Source organism: Dermacentor silvarum, chromosome 7 (genome assembly GCF_013339745.2).
Source record: "Dermacentor silvarum isolate Dsil-2018 chromosome 7, BIME_Dsil_1.4, whole genome shotgun sequence".
Classification (NCBI taxonomy): domain Eukaryota; kingdom Metazoa; phylum Arthropoda; class Arachnida; order Ixodida; family Ixodidae; genus Dermacentor; species Dermacentor silvarum.
Genome location: NC_051160.1, coordinates 93,067,906 through 93,080,796, shown reverse-complemented (window position 1 = coordinate 93,080,796; position 12,891 = coordinate 93,067,906). Strand labels below are relative to the sequence as shown.

General features: G+C 43.9%; 1 protein-coding gene across 1 annotated transcript; it reads left to right on the top strand.

Moving 5' to 3' along the window:
* Nucleotides 1-385: 385 nt before the first annotated feature.
* On the top strand, nt 386-10,754 carry LOC119459636 (kunitz-type serine protease inhibitor 6-like). The gene is made up of 4 exons (XM_037721315.2): nt 386-497; nt 4,797-4,985; nt 8,809-8,898; nt 10,468-10,754. The coding sequence occupies exons 1-4, from the start codon at nt 455-457 to the stop codon at nt 10,668-10,670; spliced, it is 525 nt and encodes a 174-aa protein (XP_037577243.1). The 5' UTR covers nt 386-454; the 3' UTR covers nt 10,671-10,754.
* Nucleotides 10,755-12,891: the final 2,137 nt, after the last annotated feature.

Genomic DNA, 12,891 nt, shown 5'->3' with positions numbered 1-12,891 from the left:
AGGGGCATACTAACAATTTAGAACGAATCGTACCGCAAATGCTCTGCTGAAACTCTCTATGTGTACTTGGTTTTGCCCGCACTCTGTGTCGTTGCAGTCTCAATTACGGATTTCGGCTTTACTGCGGTCATATAATTAGTGCTCCACTATGGTCTTTCTTTTTACGCCTTACTAAAACGTGCATCTGAACGTGCTCCTCGATGAGGAAGATCGTCACAGCTCAGGTAAACGTCCTGCTCTGAACATACTCGACGTCAGAGCATGATAAGACTTCGTCGTTTTGTCAGCAGAATGCTTGAGATGAAAGAGCCCCGGCGTCATTCTCCACGCACCTCAAGTGCTCCGAAGAGTGGGCCTAGGTCACGTTATCGGTCTCTCGCCTAGCCTTTCTCGCAATATCAATGTCTAGGTCGGGACACCCCACTAGTGTACACGTACAGTACATTGACAGGCTATGAAGTTGACACTCTCCTTGACACTGCTATTTGCTACGGCTGGTAAGTAATCTCAGCGATGCGTTCATTCATTACGCTACCTGTTTACCTGCGGATTTTAATGCAGGACGTTTTTTTTACTGGCTGGGGTAATATAAGTTAAAATATTTTCTGTGGCAGTGTCGGAATCTTTGACGTAAGCGTTTGTATTCCGCCAAGGAACAGTTCTGATGAATTTCTGCTGACAAAGATGTAACGGCTACTTTTTCTTAGCTCCATGACCCCTATTTGAAAGACTAAGCATGCAAACACGCCTGCGTACTTCCATATAGTTAACTTGCGGGCTCGCAGTAAGAGAGTTGCAAGCCGAATTTGTTCCAATATACCTATTTCTTGTAATGTGCGGGAAACGGCACGTAGAGCTTTCTCGTTCTGTTATATGGAATCCTATATCCAACAATACTAAAGCTTCACAAAGCAGTCTTTTGCAGTCTCTGAGGAAACGTTTTTATGAAGTTTAAGCTTCCTGAACATTGTTAGGCCCAAATTTTGTTCGTCTCATCACAATACTAGTAATAAACTGAGTAATATGCAGGTTTTACGCCCTTTCTGTTTGTGCCTCAACGCTGCGGTGCTGTCTGTGCATGTTCGCGGCGTCCATACGCTTCCGCGTAACCCACGTACACCACGTGAAACGTCACTGTAACTTTTGCTTGTATTTTATGATTGGTACGATTGTAAGGAGGAACTTCCAAGAAGACAGTAAACGCGTAGAAGGACCATGGTAGAAATAGTTTTATTTTTTTTTGGGGGGGGGGGGAGGGAGGGGGTAAGTAAAAAATAAAAATAAAGTAGTTGAGAAAAAAGATCCTGGTAGCCATAAATTAGTGTGGGCGTGTAAAACTAAAGAAATAAAATAATTGGCCAGCCCGTACCGCCTGAGCCACAACTGCATGGAAGACATAAGTTAGTGCATGGGGATAAAAATAGAAATAAAATAATGTTGCCCAGCCTGCTGCATGAAAGATAAGTGGGAGACAGGCGGAAGGAGGTTAATGACTTCAGAAAAAAAATTTAGCCGGCCAGAAGGTGGTTGCAAGGGCAAGCAGACTATTGGCCTCGAGCGCCATCATTGAAGACGCCGCTATGACGCAGGAAGAAAAATCACATGGCTCGCGTTCACCCATTCACGCCTTTACCACAGCAAATGCAGCTCGCTGGCTGGGTGCTTGAAGCCTTCATTGAGTTCTCACGATTGAGCTCTCACGGCGATTGGGGCCGGTGTGATTTCTCACGCGTAGCTCAAAACGAAGCGGCGTGAGAGATGCTTATCTGATAAGGTCACGTAAAACGAAGTAATGTGGTCATCGCAAGAGTAGAGCAAGCGATGCACACAAGGCTTGTAGCGTGCTCCCTTGATTACGGCATCGGGCAAAATACCTTGCGCAAGGACGCATGCGTCTTGCACACGCGCACGTGGCGGTAGCACGGATTGGGCAAAGAGAAATTTAATCAGTTGGATTGCCAGGTAATATAATACACCGGTGATAAATCATCGCCCCACGATAATTCTAGCCAAAGTGGCAAGCTGCACTCCCCACGACGAATGCTGTGAACAGTACTGTCACTGCAGCAAGAGTGTCTATAGCTGCTTCCATGAAAGTTCATATGAGTTGAACAACCAATATAAAAGCATCAGGTTGCTCGCTCGCTAAAAAAAAAAAAACCTTTGCTGGCGCACAAAGCAGACTGGTATGTACGCGCTAGGTTGTATCGCAGCCAAGGGGACACGCATAAAAAAATTAAAACATGCTAACATTAGGAATTTGCCATGGCTGAACCACTGGAAATGCCGAAATCTTCGAAGCCGGTATCACGTGAGTTAGCAATGTCGCTGTCTATGTCACGGACAGATTCCAGCAGATTGCACTATGGTATGTCCACGAGGCCACTGGCTAAAGATACCTTCGCAAAGTGCTGTGTACAACCTAACGCGGTAGTCAACCGACCACTCGCCAGCATTGCTGGAAAGCGTGCCGAAAATGAAAGCAAGTGACGCAAGCTTCTCCTACGGATATTGTACCTGTGGCGATCATGTCAGCTGTCTGTCAAATATCAAGCCAAATTCTGATTGGAAGCATAGGATATCTATGTATCTGCCTTTTATTTCCAGGCCATAACATTGGATCGTCTCTTTGTAAATGCTATCGCCGCCAATATCGTAGCGGGCATCTGGTCATTACCTACCTGCCCGCGTGGCACTGACATAGTAGTGTTGTCACTATGTTGTTCTAAGTAAAGGTCTTTTGCGTGCGTATTTAATCATTTATATCTTCTGAAACATTAAATTAAAAGGTCCTAAATCTTCATTTTTTGTTAGCGCTTACATAGAAACAGCGCATACCACACATTATAAAAGCAAAATTCTTTCGATCGCAAAGCGCAGTAAGGCGTTAAGGCTAAAAAATTCTCATGAAAAAAAAGTTTTTTTTTCTTACAGAATTTTTAATGATCGCTAGGACAGATAGCAGAATTTTGGTCGGTTTTCCTGGATTTCTCGAAGAGGCGGATACTACTTGCACGTTAATTCCAAATTTATAATTCAAGTGTTAACAACATTTTAATTATTGGATTTTGGGTTTTTCGAAGAAGAATCTTTGGGTTAGTTTGCAATACAAATTACAATTTACGAAGTGTAGTCTGTGTGTTCGCAAGGCGTATCCACTTGTAACGAGTTTTGAGGAGGACACTAATGTTGAGAAAAATTACTCGCTAAGTGTGGGAATAATTATTCTGGCTTTCCACTCATTTTTTTCTCAATGCATAAAACGGCGTCTTGCTAAAAAGAAATAAGTGGAACAGTGAATTGTAGTGCGAGTGTTATGGCACAAATTCTAAAACAACTTTCATCCTCAGAAATTGTTGCAAGTTATTATGCCTTGCAAGATCACCGGCAACAAATCAGTAAATCACAATTTCTGCGGCAAGTGATTAGGTAATTATTGAACTTTTCTTAGAAACTCAATTTGGCATTCTGCTTCATCGCGCACCGATGTATGCCTCTGGGTAATTGAGCGCAATACTGTATAACTGTACTATCCACCACACGCAATTTTTAATCCAGTATATTTTCAAAAATTTCCTGGTATAAGAACCCAGCTCCTTGTATTGCCGAGCAGAACTATTTTTAGGTGGTGAAAGGACATCATATTGTTAGTTGACAACCGAATATTACAATGCGCCAGTACAACACGGTACCGAAAGTCTAAGCTGCATTGGCTGGTTCACGGCACCCTTACGCAAAGGCAAGGAGAAGCATCATGCAGCCTCACAGCCTCCTTGCACATAGTGATTCACTCATACAAAAAATGTTAACAAAAGCTGTAACTTTAGGTGCTCTCATATAAATATATGAAAACAGGTAAAATGCTTTTCTGCGATGTCACAGCTCGCATGTTCATACGTTTAAAACATTTTTAACAATTGTTAAAATCTACAGAATAACGCGAGTATGTGCTAAAATGAGGTCATCAATTGGACAAATTCAAGTAAAGTGAAGCATGATGTTTGCAACTCTAGGTTGACAATAAAAAAACAATGTCACAATTCTCTAAGCAACACAAATTGAGGCGTCTAAAGCGGAACAAACTGATGTATTTTGCAGCCTTCTGAAACATGCTAAAAATATGCCTGTAAATTTTAGTACCACTTTTGGTAAACCTTCTCAAACGCTTTAAAACGTGCGTTGTACCTTCATGTAGGTTGTAAGCTGACATATCAGATTTGACCGCTAAATATGACCTACCAGATGCAGTGTACAGAACGGCCACATCTGATCATGGTATAGGTTTACGGATTTGCAGTGAATGTGCTTCATTTTTGGCCTAAAATTTTCTGTTAAGTATCACAGAGGCGTTGAATCAAACTTCTCGCTCAGTTGATATACTTTATATTTCTCTCTTAAATGCAGGAATTCGATGCAAACTGCTGCGGCCGTTGTGTAACGAAAGCAATCCTGCGTTCCACGTCTATTTTAGTACAAAAATTGAAATTGGCGCCCGCATATACCATTCTCCCAATGCAATATCACTTCAACTGGGCGTCAGTTTCATAAGCATAACGCAGAAATTCAGACACTGCAAAAGGCACAAGTTCATCATAAGGCCTTCTAAAGCGTATGTAACGTGCTGCCAAAATATACCAAAGCTCAGGCACAAGCCACAAAACTAAACGACGCACAGCTAGACCGACACACACACCGTGTTTTCTTGCAGATTAGTACGTATCTTTTAGTATTGGTATTAGTAACATCTTAGTATATTCAAGAATTTCTCATCCACAGCTAATTGCTGCCATTTTCAGCACTCGGTGACTTTGAAACCAAGTGCAAGCCGCCGGCAGATCGTGGCCCCTGCAGTGCCCGCATCCCACTGTGGGCTTTCAACGCAACAAGAAACCGATGCCAGCGCTTCTACTACGGAGGCTGTGACGGGAACGAGAACAAGCACTACACGAGGAATCAATGCGAACTCACCTGCCTCCAATCCGATGGTAGTATTCTATTCGTTTTTAAACTTGCTCCTGCCTCCAGTGCATCACCTCTGGTAGCAATAGGTGGAGATGTTGCACTTGTTCTAGAAATGCTTGTTTGCTCTTTCTCCTTCTTTATTTCCATTTTCTATGTCAATGTGAAACGAACTAGGATGTTCACCTGGTATAGGAACACACGCTTTTGCTTTCATGCACATATCCCACTTCTTTTTTTGGCGTTGTGCCAAAGAGGGCAATATGGTTATTGCACCTCACCTGAAAAGGAGGTGTTTTGTAGGGGGGGGGGGGGGAGCTTTCTGTAAATTAGGAATGAGTTGAAATTCTCTCGTGATTTTAACGCATGCACTATTTTGTTTATTAGTCTGGTAATTCTGGCGGTAAAATTTAATTGCTGTCCCAACTGACTTCCTATGCTGCACTCAAGCTGTCCAGTGTTTACGCAGTGCTCAGGAGTGTGAGAAGTGTACCTTTCTGAATGCACTTATACCAAAATCAATAATTAACACAGATAGTTTGTTGGTTGGCAATGTGATGTTGCAGCTGAAACTTAAAAACAATTCCCATATTTTTCAGTGTTAACACATTTGGAGAAAAAATGTCATATTGACTATGTCAGTCACTGAATTTGAACCTGTGCTTTTAACTACGATAAGATAGCTATAGCTCTCCCTTAATGACTCTCTAGCGCATGATGTACTGGCATACCAGACTATCAGGAATCTGAAGTGTACGTGCTGTATTGTTATTAAAAGTGAGAATGGCGGACAACCGAACCATGCACCACACATGAGATCCTGTGCCACCCGCTATATCCTAATTTCCGGTCCTCCCCTGCGGCCTCCGTTTACCGGTGTTATTTGTGTTTTACATGATAAACGATCGCAAAACAATGCATATGTGTAGTGCGGGGAAGTTTAGATCAGCCGTTATGGAAAGCATACACTCGTAGAAGATCTTGCGCTTACCGCAGCAACGTTCTTGCTAAATGTTTGCAGCAAGATCACATTTTATAGCCTGGATCATTTATCGTAACACTTGGTCTTGTTACTGCCTTAGTTTGTTAAGCAATCACTGCGAATTTGTATTCGTCTGCACCTCTCAGATTCCCTGCAAACAGCAAAAATTGAATGACGAAGGCTATGTTCTGCTCTATTGCAGACGACGGAACTGAAATAGCCATCCTGTTTTAGTTAGTTGTTTATCATATAACGCTCACTACAATTATTACTTGTCTGTTTTGTCAAGAAAGGATCTGAGAGTTTGCCTTCGTCTGTGCACCTCGCTGTTAGTCATGTCTCAAACATGCCTGTAATGTCCCTTCCGCCGTATGCAATGCGGCAGAGAAAAGCGTTCGAGATGAGCTTTCACTAATTGCTCGGGGGTGCCTCCGAGCGGTGCAGACAAGTACAAATTCGCAGTTCTTTCGTGGTAAACTGGGCATGTAGCAACGACAAGCCTTATATTGAACGATATGGTCTAGAACATGCGATACTTTTACAATATTTAAGCAATAACAAAGTTGTGCTAAATGCGAAATCATTTTTTACGCTTTTAAGAAAAAAACTTCACGGCCCTGCATCGCTGCTCGCAGTGACAAACAACGTAGTAAAGTGCTGACTTACATAATGTTTCGAGCTTTGAAGCTCGAAAATTGCACTATTGTACATTGTACAACTACATTCGTACATATGTTACATTTTAAGGAAGCTTGCACTGCCCTTGCAGACATAAGAGAGTAAGAAAAAAAAAGTTGCAGTGGCTTAGCTCGGCTATGCCAGGATATACGTAGCGTTAGCAAAGGTTCAGCTGATTATTCTTAGCTTTCCTGGTTGTCTCCTACGCTCAACCGCTAATTGCCAGGCAACTACTTCGGGATCCGATGAGTCAAGCTTCTCTGTTCTTCTGCGCTGTTGAGCAGCATTTGCGCTCTCCTTCTCCATGGCTATACCACACTGGCAAACGCCAGTCAGAAGCGCAGTGGCTCCAGCACAGTGTCAGACGGCGACTGCACAGCGAGCGCGCGCGCTCGGTGCCAGTGCGTCTACCACGGCTACGACGTCACTCCTCTGGAATGCGCAGACCGGCGGCGGTGAGTCGCGCGCGGCGGCGGCGGAGTGCGCGAGAGGTGCCGGCTCCGGTGGCTCCAGTGCGCAAGCCGTGTGACATCACTGATCCTTGCGCATGCGCAGCACTGCTCTTGATGTGCCGCGCGAAACGGGCTTGGCTAGGCCAGTGTAGCTAACGCTACAAAACGCGTTACGTTGTCTGCGCCGGTCACAACGTCCATGCAAACGGATCGCGGTAGAAGACGATACCGGAGCTACGCGCTTTCATCCGGGCTCCTCAGCGAGCTGCCGCTAGACGCGCACGTGACTTTCTGAAAAGGTACACTTCACCGGTGACACAAACGCGCCGATAAAGAGAGCACGTGGACTCGCACAACCGCATTGCGCGACGCGTTTCTCGTAGAACGGGAACCATTACATCTCTGTGAGGCGCACTTGCTATCGCGCCATTTCACAGGTGCTCCGAAATGTGGCGGGAGTGCTCCGGACGGACAGCCCTGTCCTTCTCCCTCCGCCGTCTCCCCCTATGGAAGCTGCAGGAGAGGAGCATGCCAGTCACCTTCCACCCCGCTGATCGCGCTTCTGGATACAATACACATAAGACGAATTGGCTTATCAACATATAGCCACCGATACTACCGCCTCGGACAGGCATATTAACGGCTCTGCTTTCTACGGAAGTACGCAATGCAACAACAAGCGTTTCCTAAATATCCTCCCTGCGAGAATTATAGGCCATGAAGCTCCTGTTTCACTTAATAAAGTGAATAGATTCCTAGAGGCGTTAAATTCTTTGCTTATATTGACAGTCATGGTCGATGGTTTCTGGATTAGGTTTTTCGGCCCACTCTCAATTTGAGCATCCGCATCATTCCTGTATTTCTCAATTAAAACCACAAGTTTTCCTTCCATACTCTCCTTCTTTTTATTGTTTTTTGCTTCATATGGTTCTTCCTAATTCTAGTATGCTTATACATATATTTGTATTATCATATATACCAGGCCAATAAACAATGAAAGCATTGACAGCATAGGGGAACTTATTCGTTAATGTATAAACTTCCTTATTACAACGTTCGTCGCAAAATGAAGTGAATTTATTAATAGTTATGTAAGCAACGATGTGTTTTAAAGCATTTCGTAGCGTTTGCGATGATTGAAGCCATCTGTAGAAACTAGTATCTGGGAGCTGAGTGCAAGAGTCTCCTTTCAATATTGGTAATGTTCAATATATTAGACATTGCCGCGTTGACTGTCAAATACTCGAAACAATATAAAATGTGGTTTTCTGGTTGTTTGGAAGCTAAAATATAATAATCTTAAATATGAGAAAATGTAACACAAAGTGCACTCAGGCCCTCTTCAGGATATAGATATATAACACGGAAGATAGAGCACGGCAATATCCAATACATTTGACATTGCCGATATTACAAGAAGACTCTTGCACTCAGAGCACAGGTATTAGATTATATATATGACTTCAATCAGCGAAAATAGTAAGAAATGCTTTAAAACACACCATTGCTTACATAAGTATAGATATATTATCAGAGAAGATCAGCGTAAAGTAACAATGGCATTATAACAATGACAATGTGTAGCGTCGAGCCCTAAGCTTAACGAAGATTCCAGAAATTGGCGTTTAGATTCACCAGGTTTATCAGCTCTGAGTAACTGTACATCGCCATGCAGGAAAGCTTCCTTAGCAATTTTTGACGCACGTCGCCCAGCAACTAACTCGGTATGTTTTGCAGCTTCTAGAGATGGCGCAAGACCACAGGAGCTGCGAGAATTCAGCAACGACATTTTGCCAGTACCTGATGTTCCGAATCTCATGTGGTCCGGTAAGGAGACGAAATCTTTTAACAACTTTTCAGTCAGGGCTTCACCAAGTATCGGCACTTTTGCTGCTGAAGGGCTCCGCGAGCGTGCGATGGCTTAGCACGGAGAAGACACTGTATCTTCTCAGCCCGTTGGCACCGTTCAAATTTCCGCAACAAAAGGCCGCAAAAGCCCTTCTGCAGTTCGTGAAGAGTACTGGATTGTACGAACGCTTGTGACGCTTGTAACGCTTTGACTGTCTCTGCGAATGACTGACTCCATTTTTTTTCTTTTCTCTCCTTATCTATTCTTCCCCTTTCCCCCTCCCCAAGTGTAGGGTAGCCAACCGGGCTCCTCCTTGGTTAACCTCCCTACCTTTCCCTCTTCATTTATCTCTCTCTCTCTCTCTCTCCGCAACAAAAAATTATCGTCGTTCCTGCCATCATAATCTTTTAAACCCCAGTAGTATACAACACAAAGCAGTAATCTTTTTTTTCAGTGCCTGTTTGATGCTGAATACATTCGAGAATTTCCCCACCTTTACTATTAACGTACAATTAATGTATATATATATATATATATATATATATATATCTACCATTAACTACAACACACTGTGCACAGAAGTCACATAGGAAAAATATTATGCGTTAAGGATTCTGTGGCAGGAGCGAGCTCATTGGTGGCGCGGGTGGTGGCGTTTCAACTATGCGTATTGTGGAGTTAATGTGGTAATCTATTGTTTCGTTTATTGCTAATTTTCTTTACCGCATCATGCACTTAAAATCCATGCCAATTAACTGCGTTAATTGATATTCACTGCTGAAGCCCTGCCTCACCTCAAGCATGTTTTTTTCCCTAAGTAATATGCACAAGGGTATTCGTAAAAGGTAATTCTTACAACCGCTTTGACCGCGGGTTAAACATTCCAAGTCACCTTGATCCACTATGGCCATGCGGGTGCAGCCTGGTTTCAGTGGTCATCATTAACTTGTTTACGTTCCCAATGTTGTAACTTCTTGTTATGCAATTTAATTTCCTTTCAGCTTTTTCCCCTACCGATGTTGAGACGAAACTAGCACCGCTATAACTATTATGCTAGGCCTATGAAAGTAGAAGCTTTTGTCTAGACAGTATCGGCCACTGAACATTTCTAGGCCGCGCAAACGTGACGTACGTTACATGCCGTTGTTTCTCAGAGCTTGAAATGTCTAAAACAAATTACTTGACCATAACAATGTTGTAAATGATTTAACAATTGCACACAGTGAGACGCGGTGTTTTTCACAGGCTGCTTGTGGCTGCTGAGATGTTACCTGCTTGAATGTTTGAAACGAACAACTACGATTGAAATTCGCCCCTGAAGACCGAGGCGGGCGTAGCACGTAAAACCCTCACCAAATTTGAGTCGCAGCTTTCCTTATGCTGTTACATTCGTTCCTCCTGCTATCGTGTTAGCAGCGGTACCGCGCTCAACTGAACGGAAAAGGTGATAACCGGCACACAATTAAACTTCAATACACTTTCTCACCTTTCATCTTTCAAGACCGTTCTTACGATCAATATATTTTTTTCCTTCTGCCTGGTACCAGTTCTTACTAACCCGGCCTGCCTTCTTCCTCCGGACCGCGGCATGTGTTCCGGCTACGATCATCGCTTTTTCTACGAAGCCGGCCTCAGAACGTGCCAAGGATTCGTCTACGGAGGCTGCGGCGGCAATGCCAACAATTTCGCCAGCCTCGACCAGTGCTATGAAGCCTGCAGTCCGAGGCAACGTCTGCTGCCGCGTACATAATGTCACTGAGTGCACTGGCAAATGTGCTGTCGCCGATTTCGAAGGAGATGCTCGTAGAATAAAAATCCGAGGACACCTTAAGCACTTCTTACGAGTTGTGAATGCCGAAGGATTAATGTCCAATTGAACGCCGCTGAGCGGTCCTACGAGTTGTGAACTTCTCGTGGGCAAGTGAGCGCGCTGAGACGCTTGGCCAACGCCTCCTGGTATCACCAGGCCGGTGCACTTCGATCCGTGACGTCATACTACCCTGCCCGATTGCCAAAGAATCGGATGGAGACGCTCCCGAGTAAGCGGCGGTAATTTTGACATCGCCGCTTTTGTCACGCCGGGTTTGTCAATAGAAATTTCGATTCAAGTAGCATGATGCCATAAAGAATTAGGAGTGCAGAGGCCTGCTTTCTGCGAGGCGCTGATTTAGCCCAGTGGGTAAGACACTCGGCTTCTGAGCGTGGGGTCGCAGGTTCCAAACTGACTACGACCGAAAATTTCCCTTTCAAATTTTTGTTTTTATATACATTTATTTCTTTATAACAATTACCGAGGCTAAATTAGAGTGCATGCCAGTGTTCGCGCGGTCAAGGAATGCGAGGATAACACAGGCTTCTGCGAGATAACGTGGCAATGGTACATCGCTCCAGGACCATGAGATTGATCCCTAATGGACAAAGTTTCAATTTTTACCTCGCATTATTGTGAAGCTGATGGCCTGACGACGACGAATGACTTGAGTTAAGGCCTGACGATAGCCACTAGAAAGGATCTACGTAAACGAGAGCGCTCAAAAGCCCGCATTCAGGCTTTTTAACAGTTGTCACTGTAAAATAGCGCTAGCGTATAAGGGGCCACAATACATCAATAATCAGCTAGCGTACAATGCAGAAATACTACAAGTCACTTGAAAATTTTGTCTGCCGTAAACGTAGTTCCCCACTTCTACTTTTGCGAGAATCAGGCATGACATAAATGTTTTATCGAGCCACCTAAAATATCCAGGAGGCTTGGTCATTCAAGAAGTCTCTGTTGCACTCTTTAGCACTGTCCTTCCCCTATCTGCGGCGTAGTGGCAGTCATCAGCATTGCATAGAGGACTACAAGATGCTCAGGTTTGTTTGTCTTATTACCTCAATAACAACTACTCCATAACTATATTTCTTAAAGTTGACACTTCCTTGTTTTGTACGTTTTCATGCTGTGAAGGAATCTGAGTCGCCGGTGCTCACTCATATGGCTCAATAATCAAAGTGACTGACCTTCCCAAGGTACAAATATGGCTTTATTTATTTGTGGACTTCGTACCTAACTCCCTTGCGATGTGTGCGTTTATGAAATTACATATAATAAACACGCCGACGATAACCACGGCAGCGTCCATCCTACATAGCAAGGACGACGCGCTACATTGTGTGTCATGGGTCACCGCCAACGAAAAAGCCCGAGTGTGACATAAATGGAGCCATTGTTAGCTTCTGCGGCCGATTGCGTTGGCAAGGCTGAGGACAAGCTCGACGTAACCATCGAACTTGCGGTCTTTCGGACCCAGCGCTGGTAGCTTGGGCAGATCCTTGCAGTCCGCCGATCCTCTTCCGTAGTTTCCACACACCAGACTCAGTATCTCTCCGAACACCTGCTCCGCCAGGTTGATAGTGAACTCCTTGCCGCCTACCTCCTCGCAAGGTGTCAGTACCGACTCGAAGCAGTCCACCAATTTACCGTACGAGCTGCGCAGAAGAGCAAAGAGATTAGAGTGCTGTGGGACATCCGGTTATTTGACTGGCCTCCAGCGAGTGAACCCAATGGTCAAATTTTATTATATGAAAACCATTATTTGAAGACGCGTAAGCGGAATACGCGTTTCACTGTGTATCCGCTGAACTCAAGCTGATGCCAATTTTTTGTGCATTTGTAGCAAGAACACTGCTAGAATTATCAAAATTATGTTTGTGATTTTTACTGAGAGCTTTTTTTCTCTGTACGAAATAAATGAAAATGTAAAGCAAAAATGTTTCAAATCAGTACAACAACAGCAAAATACAAGATCATGTAACCTGCATCATGTAAAGCGTGTAAATTTGTTGAGTGTTGTCGAATTGACATTCATACATGATTCGTTGTAATAGTACTTGTCAATAAGACTTTTGGAAAACCCGTGAAGGATGCAGTGACTAATATAGCATATGCTTCTGCTTTAGGCAGTACGAAGTATACATGTTACAGAATT

Coding starts and splice junctions, on each gene's coding strand:
- LOC119459636 (XM_037721315.2), top strand. CDS start 455: ATGAAGTTGACACTCTCCTTGACACTGCTATTTGCTACGGCTG. Junction 498..4,796: donor ACTGCTATTTGCTACGGCTG/GTAAGTAATCTC, acceptor TGCCATTTTCAG/CACTCGGTGACTTTGAAACC. Junction 4,986..8,808: donor CACCTGCCTCCAATCCGATG/GTAGTATTCTAT, acceptor TATGTTTTGCAG/CTTCTAGAGATGGCGCAAGA.